Below are 19,184 nucleotides of genomic sequence, written 5' to 3'. Positions count from 1 at the left end.
ATTACAGTATTGTTCTAAACAAAGATCCTGATATCAACTTACCAGTTGAGCAGATTTTTCAACATCTCCCCTTCTTCCTTTCTTCTCATTTTTCTTTCGAAAGATTTCTTGCAACTATAAACAGAAATCGAGAAAAGGAAGAAAATAAATAATGGTGAGTTGAATAATTCTTTTTTAAAAACAAACAACAAGGGCTAGAACCAACAATTTATCAACTCACCACAAGAAATTCCCGTTTATCCACCATCTGGTTACCGTCAGCATCAAACATGTTAAAAGCAATCTTAAAGCCTGCATGAGGCTCTAAAGAATAGATGCGAAAATAATGTTATATTAGGCCTACTTTTAGAAGTTGTAGCACAAATGTAATAAAACAATACAATGTATAAATGTATTTGTTCATTAAGCAATCTGGTAAACCACTATTAAACGTTAAGCCACAAGGTAGCGAAAAGAATACTCAGATCAGAGGTGAGGCCCACATTTCTAAGAACCTGTTATCACCCCAAGAACTTGCAATACACTTTTGCCTTCACCACTTTTCCTTTCATCACTCTCTTCATGTGTTTTTGAACCAGTCAAGAGCCACATGTCTTCACGTTGTTATGTTGCCTAAGCAACAGCAGAAGAGAATGGAAAATCATAAATGAGATCTACTTAACATCTCAGTCATTCCTCCTAAATAGTGAACGGAAGACTTTTGCTGAAACCTCCTGCTTCACAGACGTTTAATCTTGAGATAAAGAGTTATCTCACACATGAATGTTTCAGAAGAAATCTCAACAATGTAACAAACTGTGCTTCTTGGCACAAAATTAGCCAAGATTCCAAAGTCTGTGATTTTAATGTGAACTCGTATTTCTCACAAATTCTTCCATCACTAAATTATCTGGGCTATGCGATCCACATTCATTTATATCAGTTAGTATAAAGTAACATTGGTCTCATTTGTGTCTAGATGACTAATGGAACTTCATATATGCATTAGGATAAACTTGTGATCCTGTAGGTGATCAACATTCCTTTTATCTTTATTTTATTTATTTTTTAACTTTTCAATTAATTATTTTGATTTCAAAAATGCAAATACTTTGCCCATATTGTGAACTTTTAAAATGTTGGGCTATGTCAATTCAAGAATACTCTTTAAATAGTGCAAATTCTTTCAAATAACTTTCTGAGAAACATTTGATATTACAGAAAAAGCACATGAACTTCACATGTGCAATCACATGTTAAACTCACACGTGAAAACCTTTAAAAACTCACATGAAACGTGGTTTTGGAACATTTTCAATGTAGAAATGTGTGAAACCCTTTGATTTCAACATACGACTTATGTTCATGTGCTTTTTCTGTGTTTAAATAAAATAAAACACAGAACCCAGTCTCCTGATATTTAAATGAGCAACCTCTGAGCAGCAAAATCTTCCTTTGGCCTGAAATCTGAAACTTTAAATGTGAAGTGAGTAAAAAGTGGCTTTAGAGAAACTTTTTATTTTTCTTTGGTGAGGGAGAGAGTCTGGGTGGGCCTTGTCTGAGGTCTGGGCCACACTACAGACGTAAAACATCCATGGACCAGAACGATCTTTGATTCATGTTTAAAATAGGATAAATGCATAGTGTCCTGGTTTCAAAAGAGAGGGGCACAGAAAAATAAAGCATGGGATAAGAATGAAGGGTTAAGGGAAGGAGACAGAGAAAAGATGGAGAGATAGAGGTCATATACTCACTTGTCAGAATGCTGAGCAGAAAGAGATACTCCGTGTAAGCGATGATGCCTGAAAAAGGATATCAAAGGGTCACATCCATTCTGCTAATGTACAGTAACACACTAACAACCCACAAATGGCTTCGTCTACCCTTTTTATAATCTCTCCTTTTTCTTTAACTCTTTGTCTAAACTGAAAACTCAGAAGGCGGCTCATCTGAAGCTTGGATTAAAATGTTTACTGATTTTCAAAGCTAGGGGCCTCCAGAGATAGATGGAGCCACATACCCTTTTCCCTTCTTTTCCTGCTCCAAAAAAAGGACGAGTAATCCCCCCTTTCATGATGATAACATCTAAAAAGGTGCCTCTTGGCTAAAGTGTCCGTCTACATTTAGGCAACATTTGCCCCGCGTTTGGCCCACACACCGAAGCTGAAGACTTTGACACTGTGAGTGACCGCCATGGAGACGGAGGCTGCATTCAAAGCCTTCTGTTTGGATAAGGGTGTTCTAGAGGCATCCGTCAGGACTGGGAGATGTGCCCCATTTAGACAGGGAACTGTCCCTGCTTTTGTTAGCCTCGTGAGAAAAGTGGCAAAGTGGAGGATGAAGGAAAGAGAGAGTGAGAGTCAAAAGAAAAGCCAGAAAGAGACAAAGCGAGGTGGGCTGATGAGAAGATGGAAGTTCTGTTATGTAAAGGCACTGGGGGAGGGCAGGGAGAAGGGATACGTTTTCCTACACCTCCATTGAAAGTGTTCCTCTCCACAGCTTCTGTGTGAAGGGGGACATGGAGACAGTAGCAGGCAAAGAGATAGTTCAGGGTGAGTGGACTGAGTGTTACGGGACACTGCCTGTGCGCCTTCGGGAGGAAAACCCGACACTGAAACTTCAACCCAACACCCGTGGTCTCACACACTCACTCAAGCAATACAGAGGCATTCAAAGTCCACTGAGCAAGACAGCTACAGCCAGAAGAGACAATCAGATTGGGAAATGTGGGTATAATTGAGTTATTTTCTGATAATCTTGTCCTCTCTCAAATCTCACTTGCCTTCATTTGAAACTCTGACATCTCTTATTGTGCGTAATAATAGAGGGTTAATAATGACATTAAAGATGAAAAAACCTTTAAAATCCACTGCGAATTCTGTGGCTTAGACTCAGGGTCAAAGGTTATCACTGGGGATCTAAAACAAATTGAAAGACATTAATAGATGTCTAAAAGCTGCTTTAAACTGGTAAAACACAGCTTTTTAGTTGCAGACATGTTGTTAATGTTGACATGGTGCTTACAAATGTGGCAAATCTTTGTTTTGAGCATAGACCCTTAAATGAAGAGGCGCTGTTTTACATTCCATTCATTCCTGTTCAATACGGTCTCAATACTAAGTCTGTCTCCTAGAGTTTAAATGCCAAATCTGATGTGTTTGTATGAGATGATTCATACTTTTAAGGGTTCGCATACCAATCGTTCTCAATTTATAATGCAGAAACACTGGCATGAGACGAAAGGTCTGGTTCCTGATCTGGATGCATAACAACAGTAATGGAAAATATTTGCAGAATTTTTGTTATAAAAAAGCAAACAGCACATGAGCTCTAAAAGGTATTAATTTACAGTCTATATTAGTTGTTCTCAACTGTTAGTAATCAGAACTACACAGGTTCAACTTTAGGATTAAGATGAGGATGAGGATGTCACATAACCTGTCCAAGTCGGTTAGGTTGCATGTTTTTTTTAAGGTAAATTTAAGACTTTTTAAAGACCAAGTAAAGAAAATTGAAGGAATAAATTAAAGGGAAATCATACAGCAACATAAAAAGAGAAAACATGTTTTCATACCCACTGACATTTGTGCTTGTTTCAAGTATAAATCCATTTTGTTTAAATTCAAACAAAATAAACTACGCAGAACAGGGCATTATTTATATATAAATAAATAAACACATCCAAAATAAAATAAAATAACATAAAATTTATTTAACAATTATTTGTTAAATCAGAACAATCTTTACTTGGTGTACAATTCCTTGCTGTATTGTTTTCATACTGCCACATTTTTAACTTCAAGTTCTTCACTAAGACTTCCCTTGAGTTTGCATCCTCTTAGAAACTGCTCCTTAGAGACCAGAGCACATTCACGGATCTCGTTAGCATAGCTTCCTCAATTAACATCTGCATGCTATCATTACCACAGCTTGAGATCAGACGGCGTGTCAAGCTGCAGCTTCTTGTGCACGGGCATCTGCTGGATGCATGGCTCCACATCAGTGAAACCAACAAGATAAATGCACCGCCGCCAATTTAAGGTGATGATTTCAAAAACTGTAATTACTATGAGGAAGAACAGGATTCAGAGGGTTTATTTTTAGAGTCCTGCTGGAGTATAAGAGGGTGGAGTGTGTGTGTGTGTGTATAATTATCACCGCTGGGAATTAGCTGGTGGTGTGAGCAAGTGCTGCTACGTACGCCACGAGCAAATACTTTAATTGTGGCTCTGCTGCTGAAGAACTGCTCGCTCTTGCAGTTATTTCAACAATCTTTGTTTAGGTATTAATGCAATTCAGCACTCTGTTTTTAGGTTTCATCCTCTGTTCTGGTCAGCATGTATTTTGCCTGGAGAATGTATACGTTGCACTGGTCCCAGTAAGAGAATGAGAGGAACTGGAAACAGTGAGAAAGAGGGAGACTTAGAGAGTGAACAGCTATTTTTAAGAGTGCTCACAGGAAGTGAAAGCCTCAGGCCCATGCTTAACTGGTGCTTGACTGGTACCCAGTGAGAGAGAGCAAGAGAGGAAGAGAATGAGAGACAGGAATGGCGAGGACAATTCAGCACCACTCAGGTATCATATTTCATATGATTCTGTCCAGCCTCCACAAAACTGAGAAACAATATTTTTACCCACTTTCTATATTCCCATTCTCTTACAAAAAGAAATAATGTGATACCATGGTCCACTGATGGTATTAGGTGGTATTACCATGGTTCACTGATAGTGAATGAGTATATATAGCATGGTCTTTTAAGAACAGAATACTTACACAATTATACCTGGTCTCTTTTTCATTTTTACATAATATAATAAATTATAGTGTATATTATGAAAGATAGTCATTGCTGTTTTACTTCCATATAATAATGAGCTGGAATGCAAAACTCACCTCTTTCCCGAAGGTTCCGGAACAGCTTAGATGTTCCTTTCCACACTGGTGGAGTGTCAGACAAGATCTTCTCCAGCTCCTGTAAGTCGTGACAAAACATACTATTTGGGAAAAATGATTCAATCTTCAGGACTGCAAACACTGTGAAATGCAAACTGAAGTATTGTCTTTAAATAGCAAATAATTTCACTGAGCTATCATGTCTACATTGCATGCATTACTAAAAGATTTGCAGCATACCTGTTTGTTGAGGGACTTCCAAGGTTTCCTTACTAAGAATAACAGATAGAGAGAAACAGAAAGAGGGTGGCTGGTGAGATAAGTTCAGAATGGGGGTTTCATCCCGTAGTATTTAACAATCAGACAAAACCAGATTTTTTTTTGCAGTTTTTTGCTGTGAGATGTTACTCCACTCTTCCACCAAGACAGCTGTAAAGCATAACTGTCTCAAGGGCTGTTCCACAGGTGCATGTGAAATAATGTTTGGTTCACATAGAGCAACTACAAAAAATAGGAATTTTGTTTAAGACCTTTATATTAAAGATCTCTAAAGCCTATTGGATTTAATGAAATGATCTTTAAAACACATAAAAATAATGAAATATATTTGCCTCCTGCTACTCATAATCAACATTTGTTAAAACATGGAGCACAAACAATACAAACAATAGGGATTTGCAGGTATAGCATTAATGGATGTTGTTCTTTTCGTTTAAGATGCCTGTTGTGTTTACTGTGGAACATTATGACAATTATTCTATCAAGACAATGCACTTGAAAGACCAGTTTGAATCCAGCTAAGTAAATACTAAGCACTTCTACTGCTCTCTTGCACAGCTTTGATCTGACCCATTAAGACCCATTAATGACGTTTGTTTCTAATATTTATTCATTAGCATGCTGGCAATCCATTTATTAGATTAAGCCTCAACAACAAACCATTTAATTCACAAAGATTATTTAATTAAACATTACATGACCATAAATATTTAAATATTACACTAAAGTACTGGGGAAAAAGAAGCCTATCATATTTCCCTTTGTCATATGATTGTTATTTTATCATTTTATTCTTATCTAAATAAGAAAAAGGACACCTAGACTCTTTCTTGCTCATGTGTAAGTTGCTGTTTAAAAGTGTCTTCTAAATGAATACAGTAAATGTACAAACACAATGATCTGAGATAAGTCTATTTGTGACACGTTAGATTAAATGGTTTGAGAAGACCACATTAGTTGATTCGAAGACCATCATGTACTACCATAAAGAAAGACATGCAATTATTGGCACAAATAAACATGTTTAGTCATTTTGCAATTTGAAGTAAGTTAATCTAATCTGATTTTATTACAGCTTTGCAGTCTGCTGCTGTTTGAAATATAATTGTAGGGTTTAGATGGAGCACATGTTGACATCAGAAAATAACATGTGACTCACTGCGGGGTTCGCTCATGGTGACCGACTCGATGAAGTTCTGAGGAGTCATGTACAGCTGTCCCTCATACTCCACTGAGCTGAAGAGACGGAAACGATGCTCATGAGACGACATGTACACCTCACTTTCATCAAAATCAAACAGTGGAGCCTGCAAGAACCAATGACGAGCAATACAATTTGTTAATATTTCAATTTTTCAAATCCATTGTCTTTATCTCATTCATGAATCACAAGCTAAAAGATCAGTGTTGAATAGCTAATTAATATTTGTAGTGAAACTGTCTTCATTCAGTCAAGTTGAATGGATAATATCTTTGAAAGACGTCAAAATGTCAATAAAAGGCATCATGTTTAATTGTTATGCCCTTTTGTGTCATGTCATGATTTTACTTGTACCCTCGTGCATTGTATGAATTGCATTGCATTGAATTACAGATTGATAACTGAATCAAAATATCTCATTTAAGATATAGATATTAAAATACTAAAATACATTTAAATTTGAATTTAATTTGGTGTATAGAACATTCTTTTTTTACATTAAAAATAAGAAAATCTCTATGGAATCTTGTCATAAAAAGACTTGCTTTGATTAAAGTTTGATTTGTCAGTATAAAAATATTTAAAAAGTGTAGATGTGCTCTGAAAAACAACGCATGAATACACAGCATAATGCTGTGATGTAAAATAATGTAAAATGAGCTTAACATTTTAATTGATTAAATAACAATTGAAAAATACATTGATTTTATATCTTCATCCCCATGCATTAGATTAAGTAAAAGAAAAGTTTTATTTAACATAGTAACAGGCGCACACAGGGAATGGAAGAACTTGAACTGCAACGTTTCCACACCAGTCAGGAAAACATTTAGTTACTAAGTGGAACAGTCAGACCAAAACATCTGGCAGCCCATGGAAACCAAACCTGACTGTCTGCCAAAGGAACAAAAATCCCAAAAATATGTTTATATGCACGTGCCAAAGAATTCTGTACTTAGACATGACAGCTCAACGCTGATAGGGTGCAGATTACCGTTTGACAGGCCTCTATGATACAGCACAGATAGGTACATAGCTGTTTTATCTAACCGTAACGCTCAGATATGTGATCTGAAACGTGCGCGTAGTAATTTCAGCACCATGACCGAGGAAAGCGCCCTTCTTCCTGCTGCAGCATCACACAAACGCGCATTGTCATCCAAGCGTTATTACTGTTTGTGTGCGCAAGCAAAACAATTCACCCAACTCTACAGCATGAGAGCATAATATAAGTGCACAATCCCTAGCAATTGCATAGATTTGACGCCAGGAAAAAAGCACTAATAGGGACGCAGTGTTACGTGGCACTGAGAACAGTGGGAACAGTCATACCTTCTCCTTGGCGGCTACAGCGGGTAGTGAAGGCAGCAGAGCCCGACAGCCTATTCCATTTATCGGGGCTTTCCTCCCTCTGAATCCGCACATTTCTGAATAGTAACAATACAACACCGCTCCTCCGGTCGCAACGCCCACAGCAACCGCTATACCTCGGGGTATGCATCGGTTATCCTTGACCGGAGAACGAAAAAGCGCATTCCGTGTAGCTGACGACAGCGACAAACTCCTAAATATGACTCCTAGTCTGCGCACAGCGGCCATTATTGTAGGTATGACAGAATTTGTGCAAGATTCTCGAGTTCACATGCATTCATCGCGAGATGTGCTGCTCCCTCACCGGGATTACCCAGACCAGAGAAACAGCAAGTCCAATAAAGCATGGCACCTGTGAACTTACATAATGTACACTATGAACCCCTTGAAGTCAAAACAAGAGGTCGGGGTACCCTTTCCATATAGGTATGCGTTTTAAGTTATAGATATTACAACCATTGCAAAACTCGTGCGACTTTTCTTTATGTCAGTTTACAGTAAGTCGATAAAACATAAGTAGGCTATAAGTGATTTTAACTGTATTATAGATTTACATACTGTAGGCTAACAATTATCATTTTCGTAGAGAAATACGAAGCTTAGAGGTAAGCTAATGTACAGCAAAATGTAAACAGAAATCAAATAAGTCTACTGAATAATTCACACTTAAACTTCTGGAAAATCACTTATTTGAAAATTTCTCGTATTCAGACAATTTGAACATCTATTCACACATAGCTAGTTCAATCCAGTGTTATCACGCAAATTAGTTTTGACACTTGTGCTGTAGTCACTGAAGTCAAATGCGCACATCTGCTTTGCACTGATTCTAAAGTCTGATCAGAGAATGTGGTGCTTTTATGAAAAACTCGTATGACTTGTTTTAAGTTTACCCATGCATGCAGCAAACTGTCAACGTCACACGAAATCTGGCTGACATCTCTATTGTAAGCGATCGATCCACTGCGTCTGTGGATTGATCCTGCTCTAGCTGACCACATTGATTTTGGTTTAAGGTATTTTTGGAGATCATAAATACTAATGAGCTAAGGGGAACGACGTGGGAGAACGTGTCCCTTGAGAGAACTGTTGATTAATCACCTACGTGGAAGTGATCTATCCTCCAGAGAGATAGCAAAGGGGTTTGGCACTTAAATGTTTCTAGATGATTATAGGCTACTGTTTAGTGCACCATATATACATACAATAGCATTATGGACGATTGTATTTACACATATTACATTATTACTGAATATTTTATAATTAATATGAATGAATTAATAAATAAATACATACATACATCAATGGATGACTGGATAAATGGATGGATTAATAAATAAACATACAGTAAACGAAATCACATGAGCTCCAGAGAATAGCTCATATAATACAGCACTACTGTAACAGTAGACTTATAATAAGGCAGTCGATTGCGCATCTTTCTTTGTTTTTTTAATTAATAAGGTAACATCAAATCCATACCTAAGTGATCTTTCATGTAATATCTACTTTGAGACATGTTCTTAGCTGTTGGGCTGGAAAATTTCTATATCAATCACTCATAAGTATCAACGATTTGCCATCAAACAGTTCGCTTCCTTTGTGTTAATGACCCTGCTTTTGTGCGTAATGAATCTTTGATCTCTGATATCTTTGATACTTCATCTCAACTCATGTTATGCTGGAACTGTTCAAAGGCACTTTGACATCAGTCAGAGTTGATAGTGCAGTGGTGGCGTTTGCACAGATGTGCAGGTTGTTTTGACTTTTCTTTCTTTATTCTTTTTAAGCCAGTTACATGCGCGCTTTTAGGTCATATAAATGTACACCTGGCTAAGGCAGCCAACCGAAACTTTAAATCTAAGAATGACAGCAAGTTGTAGAAATGAAGTATGCTATGTTTCACAAGATTTAAGTGATTTTAATTTAAGATTTTATAATTCAGCGTAGCATAACACTTGCCGTTTCTTTGCTATTAATTATTAAATTCACTGGCAGTTTCTGAGAGAAACCCGTTTCTACTACACTATTTTTTTTTCAGTGTAAAAACCAAATCGCAAATCAAGAAGAACACACTTTTTGGAATAGCCTACTAACGACACACAACATACACACCTTGAAGTCTTGTCTCTTTCTCGCCCTCTCTCTCTCTCGTTCTCTATCGAGCACCGCCCCCTTTCTTTTTTCTTTTTTCTTTCTCCTTGGCTTCCACCTGCTTCACACTAGAGATTCGCCAGAGCGCGTCAGTGCGCGTAAACCCCGGGGAACGGAGCGGATCGGTACACAGTGCGCATCCCTCTTCTTCATCCAACTGCACTTTTCCTCGTTGCAAAGATTTGTACATGATCTCCACAATGTTGCCTTCTGCACTTTTATCATAATCCATCAATGGATTAAACGCGTGGATGCAGGTGAAACCGATCATCAAAGAAGACAGAAGAAGAGGATCAAACGATCAAGGAGTTATGTTTCAAGCAGTCATCTATAAAGGACTCAATTAGCATATGTCAAGAGGGCATTTACATAAGGGCCATATTTAGGCTGGTGTCTCAGAGCAGAGCCAGTCACATCCAGAGACCACAAGAGGAGAGAAGCCGCATAAGCTTGTGCTGGAGTGCTTAAGAGAGAGTATTGGATACACAGGGGACCGGAGCAAAGAGGAGTAGCCTGGAAGGTCGAGAGAGCATGTGCTAAAACCAGAAGATATAGAGAGAGATAATCGGATGTAAACACGCATTGACTGTCAAAGCCGCAAGCAGTGACTACGCAAAACACCAGGGAAAGAAAAACCACAGGGGTTCTCCTCAAGGTAACTTTTCTTCGAGTGTCGGTGATGGATGCAGTCGGCGAGCTGGTGGGCAGCTTCTCTCACGGCTTGGAGAGCTTTGCGCACGGGTCTCATTTTGTCCTCACGCCCCCCGGGGACTCCGGTGCTCTGATGAACGAGCACCTCGTCTCCGCCGAGCGCCTGTCACGCAGTGCTTCACCGGACCTGACGCATATGAAAGGGATCCTCCGCCGGCGGCAGCTCTACTGCAGGACCGGTTACCACCTCGAGATATTACCGGACGGTTCTGTGCAAGGCACGAGAAAAGACCACAGCAGATTTGGTAAGTATTTTTCATCGTTGCTTCATTATTATTAGCTATATAGTCTGTGCTGCTAACAAACCATAATAATAATAACCACATTTACCATAATTTTTGTTTTATTTTAATTTTTATAGTATGCTTGTGTATTAACAAGCATATCCACAACACAATTGCACATGCAGTTCACTTATGTAAATAGACTGACCAGAACTGATGGATATTTTAATGGTTAACTCTGAAATCAAATAAAAAACATATGCATTATACATATTTCAATAATGAAATTGCTGACTATTGGTATGTAATTGCACTGTAATGTAAAATGTGATATTATCATGACAACAGTGATTATTATTATTTTCATAAACCTGTCATACTGTGCTCGAATAACATTATAATATAGCAAAACACAGTGATTAAGTGTGAAAGACGTCATGAATTAAGTATAGGCCAGTCTGATGCCACTATTGCAGGTGCTTGTCCTGCTGTCTTAACTGGGAACTAACAGCTGTGCCTTTCTCACAGGTATATTGGAATTCATTAGCCTCGCTGTGGGGATGGTGAGCATCCGTGGTGTGGATAGCGGATTGTATCTGGGAATGAACAAAAACGGCATACTCTATGGATCTGTAAGTATAGCACATTTTCTTCTTACTGGTACTGTGCCGGCTGTATATTATTTTGAGTAATGCAACAATTAATTTCATTCATTGCCTGGTCGTGCTAAACTGAGAGAGTGATTTATGGCGTAATTTCAAATAGCCTTTGGACACAGTTTATTCTTCCATTTGCAGTGTGGTTAACCCTTGCCTTGCCTCGTTTTCTCTTAGGAAAAGCTGACAGCGGAGTGTGTGTTCAGAGAGCAGTTTGAGGAGAACTGGTACAACACTTACTCTTCTAACCTGTATCGGCACGGCGAGCGAGGATCTCATTATTATGTAGCCCTCAACAAAGACGGGACATCCCGAGATGGAACACGCTCTCGGAGGCACCAGCGTTTCACGCATTTCTTGCCACGGCCTGTGGATCCAGAGCGGGTTCCTGAGCTTTACAAGGAGATACTAGGTCACAGCTGAAAGACTGAACCGCAAACCTAAACCCCAAAAAAGGACCTGCATGTTCTTTATCCCCCTCAGACAAACCTGTCTCAGGAGAAAGCAGGGCAGACGGGGGGAAAAGAGGCCCCCTTTTGCGGGCCAAGGTTGGAGCATTAGCAGGAGATGGAAAGCCCTTGATTGGAGTGGCAGGAACCAAAGGTCTGGATAGTTCCTGAAGAACAGAACACTGTTTTGGATCCATTCACACCTGCTGTTCGTAGGACACAAGGGATTTTGGAATAAAAGAGAGCACTGGTGGACTTCTTGCCAGAGAATGATGGACATCTACTACTACTACTGAAAATTCTAGAAGGCTTCTGAAGGAATTCTGTGAAATGTTTTTGCGATTTCATACTCTTCTAAACACTGGCATGGACAAGCAGGAGACAAACTCCTCCAAACATTTCTCTTTAGGTCCTTTAATTTATGTTTTTTTAAAGATATTTATTTTATATATTTATTTATTTTAAAAGAATATTTTTACAAGAATATATGCAACATGTAACAGGACGTCATTAGAGCTTTATTTTCTACCACTATAGAGACACGACTTCTAGAGATAGAACTACTGAAGAAAGTATTTTCTTATGATTTGTAAATTTTCCGGATGTATGTGATCCACCTTGGTGTCCCCCCGTTTTTGTTTTTCTCTCATGTCATTAAACCAGATCCTTAAAAGCCTGAGAATGTTCCAGAATTCACTGGGGAATTAAACAGTTCAAATGACTGCATTTTGTTGTGTCTGTCCTTTCAGTAGAAACATAAGGTCACCTGTCAGAGGTGAATGGTTATTGAATGTCTATTTGCAGAAAAAGGTCGACTTTAAGGGAAACGTAAGCAAGGACAGCAGGTGTATACAGCTGTCTGATTCTCATTGATCCTGTTGTGGTGAAATGAAATCAAATGAGTTTTTAATCGCCTAAAAGCTTAAACAGTTATGCTAAACAGTGCATGATAATATAATTTGCTAAAAAATGTTCATTTAATGCTTCAGAATCTTTGGTTCTTTCCATTTCACTCTCTCTCTTAATACCCCACTGTTAAAAAGGCAGCACAATGCTATCATTAAAACACAATGACCTAAAAACGATTTCCCCTCCCGTTTTCTTCCAACGGCAACCTTCTCAAGTGACACCTTGGCCTGTAACTCTGGCCTGCAGAAGGCCCTTTACAAAGTGGCCTTCTCTTTTGCTAAGTGTCTTCTGAAAGCATGCACTAGGAGCTTTCAAAGCTGTTGCAAAATGCAGGATTCTGGGATATAGGTTTGCTTAGCCAGTGCAGGTGGAAGTTTTCTTAGGAAGCATGAGGTCATTTCAAGACAGACAGAATCACGTGTGGTCTGAAATATCACAATTACGCCGACTGGCAAGTGCTTTGTGCTTTCCCATCTCTTGTTTCTTTCTGTTTGATGCTTTTCACTACCCCCCACGGTTGTGATTCATTGGCTTTGATGACACTCGATGTGCTGGCTGCCTGTCAATCTGGCTGTCTGTGAGAGTGAGATGACTGTATGTGTGTTTAAGGAAGGAAATGATACTTTTTAAGTAGTGTAAGGGGAGGGGTGGATGTGGGGCACACGTGCGTTTCCAAAATAACACTAGTATGAGGGCTTGCAAACACGTTACAGATAAATAGGGGATATTGAGAGCATTGTAACACATTTTGTTTGCAAACTCTCTCACTTTAATATAATGTTTTCCCGTTTAAAATAGTTTAGAAATATAATACATCTCTAAATAGTGTAAATGAGTGTCAAATACAAGTGCATTACTCTCACTATACTGGGGTCAGCATGGAACACTAAAATTATGCAATTTATGCTCATTTGAATAAAAAAAAACAGCAAATAAAATGGTTGAAAACAAAGAAAACATACACTTCCACTTTTTTTTAAAGAAGTTCATACTTCTATTCTGCAAGGGTACATTAATATGAGCAAAATTATAATTTGACAAAAATATTTCTAATGAAAGCTGTTCCTTTAAATTCTGTTCATCAAGGATCCTGGAAAAAAAAGAAAAAAAAAAACATCATGGTTTCCACAATATGTTAAGCAGGACAACTGTTTTTTAACATTAATAATGATAAAAATAAATGTTTCTTCAGCACCAAATCAGTATTGCAATGATTTCTGAAGGATCATGTGAAACTTCGAGTACCTGGAGTAATTGCTTATGAACATTTAATTAAAATGTTAATCAGTTATTTTAAATTGTAGTGATATTTAAGTATTTTACTATTTTACTGCATTTAGGATCAAACAAATATGTAAGGATGAAACATCTTTCAAAAACATATTAAAAAAAAAAAAAAAAAAAAAAAAAAAAAAAAACAGTAGTAGCCAAAAGTGATATCTGGAGAGAAACTTCTCAGTATTTTTTGCTTTTGTTACTATACAAGATGAAAAAAAGTAAATAAAATAAAGAACTTTGTTAAATATTTTATTGTCAGAATTATTTGTCCAAAAAAGCAAAATACATCTTATCATGGAATGAAATGAAAATGCACTGAAACACAAAGCTGAAAGGGAATAAAACATACATTGAATGCTAGAATATAATCAGTTAATCATATTTTTAGTTGGTTCTTCCTTGCTTTTTTTGAGAATTGCAGTCCATGCCCATATTAAATAGGTTTTGCATGTTGGAGTAATGTCTTTGGATGACACAATTTGCCATGTTTCATTATGTTATGACTGAAAAAAAAAAAAAAACATTAGATTTACACTTTTAGTCACTAACTCTAAAAAGCAACGATAACCTATAATATCTGTGGTTCCATAATATGTTGAATAATCAAATGCAAAATTTCTTACAAAAAAGAAATACAAATTTTGAGAGTTTTTCCGTTTAAAAGTTCATAAGTACAGCTTACATAACTGACATGTTGTATGGTAGGAGTGTCTGAACTGTGTGTCTTTTCCCCTTTTTGGGGGGTGGGATGATACTTTTATTTGTGTGCGCAGGCATATCAGCAAGCTCTGTATGTTGTGTGATCTCTAAATCTCTGTGATGATGAGCCAGGGGTTCTCCTAACTGAGAGTCAGTCTGCCGGCACACACCCCAGCCTACAACACACACACAGGGGTTTTCCCCCAAGCAGAAACACTACTACAGTTAAAGGATGAGGTGAGGCTGATGTGGCCAGATCGACAGACCTACTTTTCAATATTTTCACCTCAGAAAGAGAGAGAGAGGGAGGGAGAGAGAAATAGAGGCACTATGTAGTCACATATTTATGTTTGTGAGAATGTGTGTGTGTGTGTGTGTGCGTGCGTGTGTTTGGACAGTTAAAGCATGTGTTGTTTTAAGACAGGTGTTGAAGTGAGTGATCTTTCACCTGCATGTCTTTGTGGCTCAGGTAAAAACTGCACAGGTGTCCATGCGGCACGTCAAAGGAAATACACACACACACACACACACACACAGACACACACACACACACAAACACTGATAATGAGAGAAGTGTCAGATTATGGATGCTTGAGGGAATTGTTATTCTGCTAGGTCATTTTTTTCCAATTGTGTGTGTGTGTGTGTGTGTGTGTGTGTGTGTATTTCCTTAATCAGTCACATCCAGTACACATGGATAAACATCCAGTACCACATATTTTGTGTGAAAAATATAAATAAGTAAGTAAACATAACATAAATAATGTTCAGACAACTTGTTTCTCCCAGAGAGCAACACAATTATGGGATAGAGAGTTCTGCTTAAATCTTGTGCTTTTCAGATTCCTCTCCTGAGAAAAAAAATCTCATATGTGTTTCTGAAAAATGTCACAAAATGCAAAGACACCTGCAAGCATGCAGTCAAACAATCTTACATTTACTAGATTTCAGGTGAAAAATCTATTAGGTTGAGGTTAAACGCAATGTAATTTCAATCTCCAGTATGCCTCATGAGCTTTGAAACTTCTGAGATATAATAATGTATTCTTAAGAAAGCAGACTACAGAGAGAAATGAAAAAATTCTACAAATGAGCGAGTTCCTCTTTCTGCCACAATGTTTGTAGATGTTTGAGGTTGACAAGCTCATTATAAGTGTAGTTATGTTCAGAGTTAACATAATCACTGTTTGTGCCTTCATATCTACCAAGATGGTTTTAGCTGAACCACTAATTCATCACACACACACACACACACACACACACACACACACACACACACACACACACACACACACACACACACACGTCAAAGCACAGATACATGTTAAATCACTATGTTCACACAGTACCATGGTACTTTTTACTTTTCTTTTCTGGAAACACTTAAAGCTACATTTATTTTAATGATTACACCCCTTTCTAATATGCAGTGTTTAAATCAGTCTGCATTTATTTAAAATGGTTTTCTACCCAAACATTTAATCAAGAAATCATAACTTAATATTTTGCCTTGAAGACAAATTTAATCCAAAATATTTTGACATACATAGCCTTACGAAGATTCATTTATCTAAAGAGAGGAAGTTGCCTGGGACAGTGCCAGCTTTCGCATGATGGATGAGTAAGACTAAGTCTGTACTCCCCATCCTGAACTCCTCTTAAAGCTTTGTGAGGAGAGAGATTGAGTGTTGCCTTGGGGTTCAGTTTGATTGACAGCATGCTCCCAAAAGACGATCCTCTAATTTGCATTACTTATAGGGAACATGCCTTGTGTAAATGCAGTAGATTTGGGCTTACAGTTCACTCTTTAATGGGATAAAACACTTCAGCTGAAGAGGAGGAAAAATAAGTGCCAAAGAGAACCATTCTGCTGCTGTCTATTTAATGGAAAAGTTCAACCAAAAATGAAAATTCAGTTAACTACTCACTTTCATTTAGTTTTAAATATAGTTTTCTTCTTCCATAAAACAAAGAAAGAAAATATGAACAACATGTAAACAAAAGAACACATGTTGCTAGAACTACAGCGTAGGGAACGATTCAGTCTGTTCATTACATACAATTATTGTATGGTTTCAGAAGATTTGCAATGTAGCACATGACTCTTATGGACCATTTTACAATATGGTTATTGTTTAAAACTACAACTAAAACATCTCAGGTTACGTATGTAACCATGGTTCTTTGAGGGAACAAGACACTGCGTCTGTGAATGCTTTGAGCATCATGGAGGAAACATGCAACGCCATGGAGGAAACATGCAACCAGAGGGTGTCTGCCCACTGACTGGCCACAGAGAGGGGAGCGGTAGGCCACAATGGCTGTCACATAGACCCTCAGGGTGGAGTTGGTCAACCCTGCGAAGAGAAGGGCCAGACAGTTAACTGCTGGCGGTTTCCACACCAAGAAGTGAAAAGCTTCCACTTCAATGAGTAAAGTTTCCTCATTGAGGGAGCTCTGGATTGGAGAATGGTCTCAACAACCTCGGATGAGAGACCGGAGGCTAAGAGTTGTGCCTCCTCAGAGACCACACCTACAGCCTCCAAGCTCCGTGCGGGGCCACACCCTCTGCCTGCGAGAGGAGATCTCTCCTGACGGGAACCTCCCATAGAGGGCCATCGAAGAGAGAAATCAGGCCCAAGAACCAACCCGGTCCAGCCAGAACGGGGCTACTTACAGCAGCTGGACTCTGTCCCGGCTCACTCTCTCCAGAACTCCCGGGGGCAGAACAATCGGGGGAAAAACTTACAGACGAAGCCTCTGCCATGTCTGTACCATGGCGTCCAGCCCCATTGGAGCTGGATGAGTCAGGGAGAACCACAGGGGATAGTGCGATGTCTCTCAAGTCGCAAACAGATCCACCCGAGTCTGGCCAACCTCTCCAACTCTGCTTCATCACCTCGCTGTGAAGCTGCCATTTCCCTGGCCTCGGCCCCTGCCTTGACAGGATGTCTGCTCCCATATTAATATGCCCGGGAATGTAGACTGCTCTCAGCGAGAGGAGCTCACCCTGGGACCACACAAGGATCTGGTACGCTAGTTTGAATAAACGGCATGAGTGTAGAGCTCCTTGGTGGTTAATGTTAGAGACCACTGCTGTGTTGTCGGTACAACACATGGTGACCTCTTAGACCTCTGGGAGAAAGTAATGTAGTGCTCGAAGCACGGCCAGCATCCTCATGCAGATGATATGCCATGTCAGATGGTGGTCACTCCACAGACCACGGGCAGGGAAGCCACTCATGACTGCACCCCAGCCAGAGTTACGCGGCGACAAGGAGCTCCCAGCACCAGACCCTCAGACAAGAACCAAGGTTTTCTCCACATGTCCAAGGCACGATGGCAGCGCCACTTGACCTTTAGCATGCAAACTGGGTTTCCCCTCGGGGAGAACCCCTTGGTCTTGAGCCACCACTGTAGGGGTCTCATTTACAGCAGGCCAATAGTATAGGCATTAGACGGAGCGGCCATCAGACTCAGAAATTTCTGAGACTGCTTGGCAGTGAGTGACCGGCCTTCTATCACTCTTGCGACTGCAGTGAGGATTGACTCGATCCAAGCAGGTGACATATATGCCTGCATCATGGTCGAATCCCACACCACGCCCAGATAAGTGGTTCTCTGTACTGGAGAAAGCACACTTTTCTTGCCGTTAAGTCTTAACCCCAGCTCTTTCATGTGAGTGAGAATGACACTTCGATGCCGAACCATCATCTGCTCTGATTGAGTTAATATCAACCAATTGTCAATGTGGTCGAGTGCCCTCAAAAGTAAACCTCAGGAATTTCCAATGAGGAAGGATGGAGATAAGTGCATCTTTTTAACAGATTGTGACACACCAGTCCTCAGACTTGGCCTGTGCAAGCATACTGAACTTCAGTACCCTGACTGAGCGGTTCAAAAAATGCAGATCTAAAAAAGGACACAACACCTCGTCCTTTCTCGGAACAGTGAAGTACTGGCTGTAGGACCTGGACTTTGCAATGCAATGAGGGACCACCTCGATGGCCTCCATCCTCAGAGAGTGTCTTCTGTTCCCATATCAGACTTCTGTTCCCATATCAGAGCCTGCTTGGGGCCCACCAGGGTGGGAAAGTTCCCACTGAACGAACTGAGGTGGAGGAGAACCAAACTGGATTCTATGGCCTCTCACTATAATGTGCAGGACCCACTGAGACACATAGTCTACTAAGGGAATCAACCTCTCGAGTCATCAGAGCAATTAGCTCAAACGTTACACCGTCAGGAGACTGCTGAACTAGGTGCTCTGGAAACCGCCAAGGAGTTTGCGAGCCTCTTAGCACCGACACTTTTCTGGGTGGTAACTGAGAGAAGCGCTAGTTGGTGACCGCTGCATCCTGGAACACCGGCATGGTTGGC

General features: G+C 39.4%; 2 protein-coding genes across 12 annotated transcripts in view; one reads left to right on the top strand and one right to left on the bottom strand.

Moving 5' to 3' along the window:
- micu3a (mitochondrial calcium uptake family, member 3a) overlaps positions 1-8,033 on the bottom strand; it is a 28,117-nt gene extending 20,084 nt beyond the window's left edge. For 4 of the 11 annotated variants that reach the window (XM_026203821.1, XM_026203829.1, XM_026203828.1 and 1 more), the window contains exons 1-7: positions 7,686-8,031; positions 6,312-6,459; positions 5,114-5,145; positions 4,874-4,952; positions 1,734-1,781; positions 221-303; positions 43-114 (exon numbers count right to left, since the gene is read on the bottom strand). In XM_026203821.1, the coding sequence (XP_026059606.1) occupies positions 43-114; positions 221-303; positions 1,734-1,781; positions 4,874-4,952; positions 5,114-5,145; positions 6,312-6,459; positions 7,686-7,952 (729 nt within the window). In that variant the 5' untranslated portion in view covers positions 7,953-8,031. Of the gene's footprint in view, positions 1-42; positions 115-220; positions 304-1,733; positions 1,782-4,873; positions 4,953-5,113; positions 5,146-6,311; positions 6,460-7,685 lie in introns of all 11 variants that reach the window. The other 7 variants (XM_026203822.1, XM_026203827.1, XM_026203825.1 and 4 more) reach the window with 4 other exon arrangements.
- A 1,931-nt stretch (positions 8,034-9,964) lies between these two features.
- LOC113044765 (fibroblast growth factor 20-like) lies at positions 9,965-12,891 on the top strand. Its single transcript, XM_026204939.1, has 3 exons — positions 9,965-10,834; positions 11,342-11,445; positions 11,647-12,891. Exons 1-3 carry the CDS (start codon positions 10,558-10,560, stop codon positions 11,890-11,892), a joined length of 627 nt encoding a protein of 208 aa, XP_026060724.1. The 5' UTR covers positions 9,965-10,557; the 3' UTR covers positions 11,893-12,891.
- Positions 12,892-19,184: the final 6,293 nt, after the last annotated feature.

Source organism: Carassius auratus, chromosome 26 (assembly GCF_003368295.1).
Source record: "Carassius auratus strain Wakin chromosome 26, ASM336829v1, whole genome shotgun sequence".
In the NCBI taxonomy this organism is placed as follows: Eukaryota; Metazoa; Chordata; class Actinopteri; order Cypriniformes; family Cyprinidae; genus Carassius; species Carassius auratus.
The sequence above is the reverse complement of the archived record's forward strand: the minus strand, read 5'-3'. Positions and strand labels throughout refer to the sequence as shown.

Coding starts and splice junctions, on each gene's coding strand:
- LOC113044765 (XM_026204939.1), top strand. CDS start 10,558: ATGGATGCAGTCGGCGAGCTGGTGGGCAGCTTCTCTCACGGCTTGGAG. Junction 10,835..11,341: donor AAAAGACCACAGCAGATTTG/GTAAGTATTTTT, acceptor CCTTTCTCACAG/GTATATTGGAATTCATTAGC. Junction 11,446..11,646: donor ACGGCATACTCTATGGATCT/GTAAGTATAGCA, acceptor GTTTTCTCTTAG/GAAAAGCTGACAGCGGAGTG.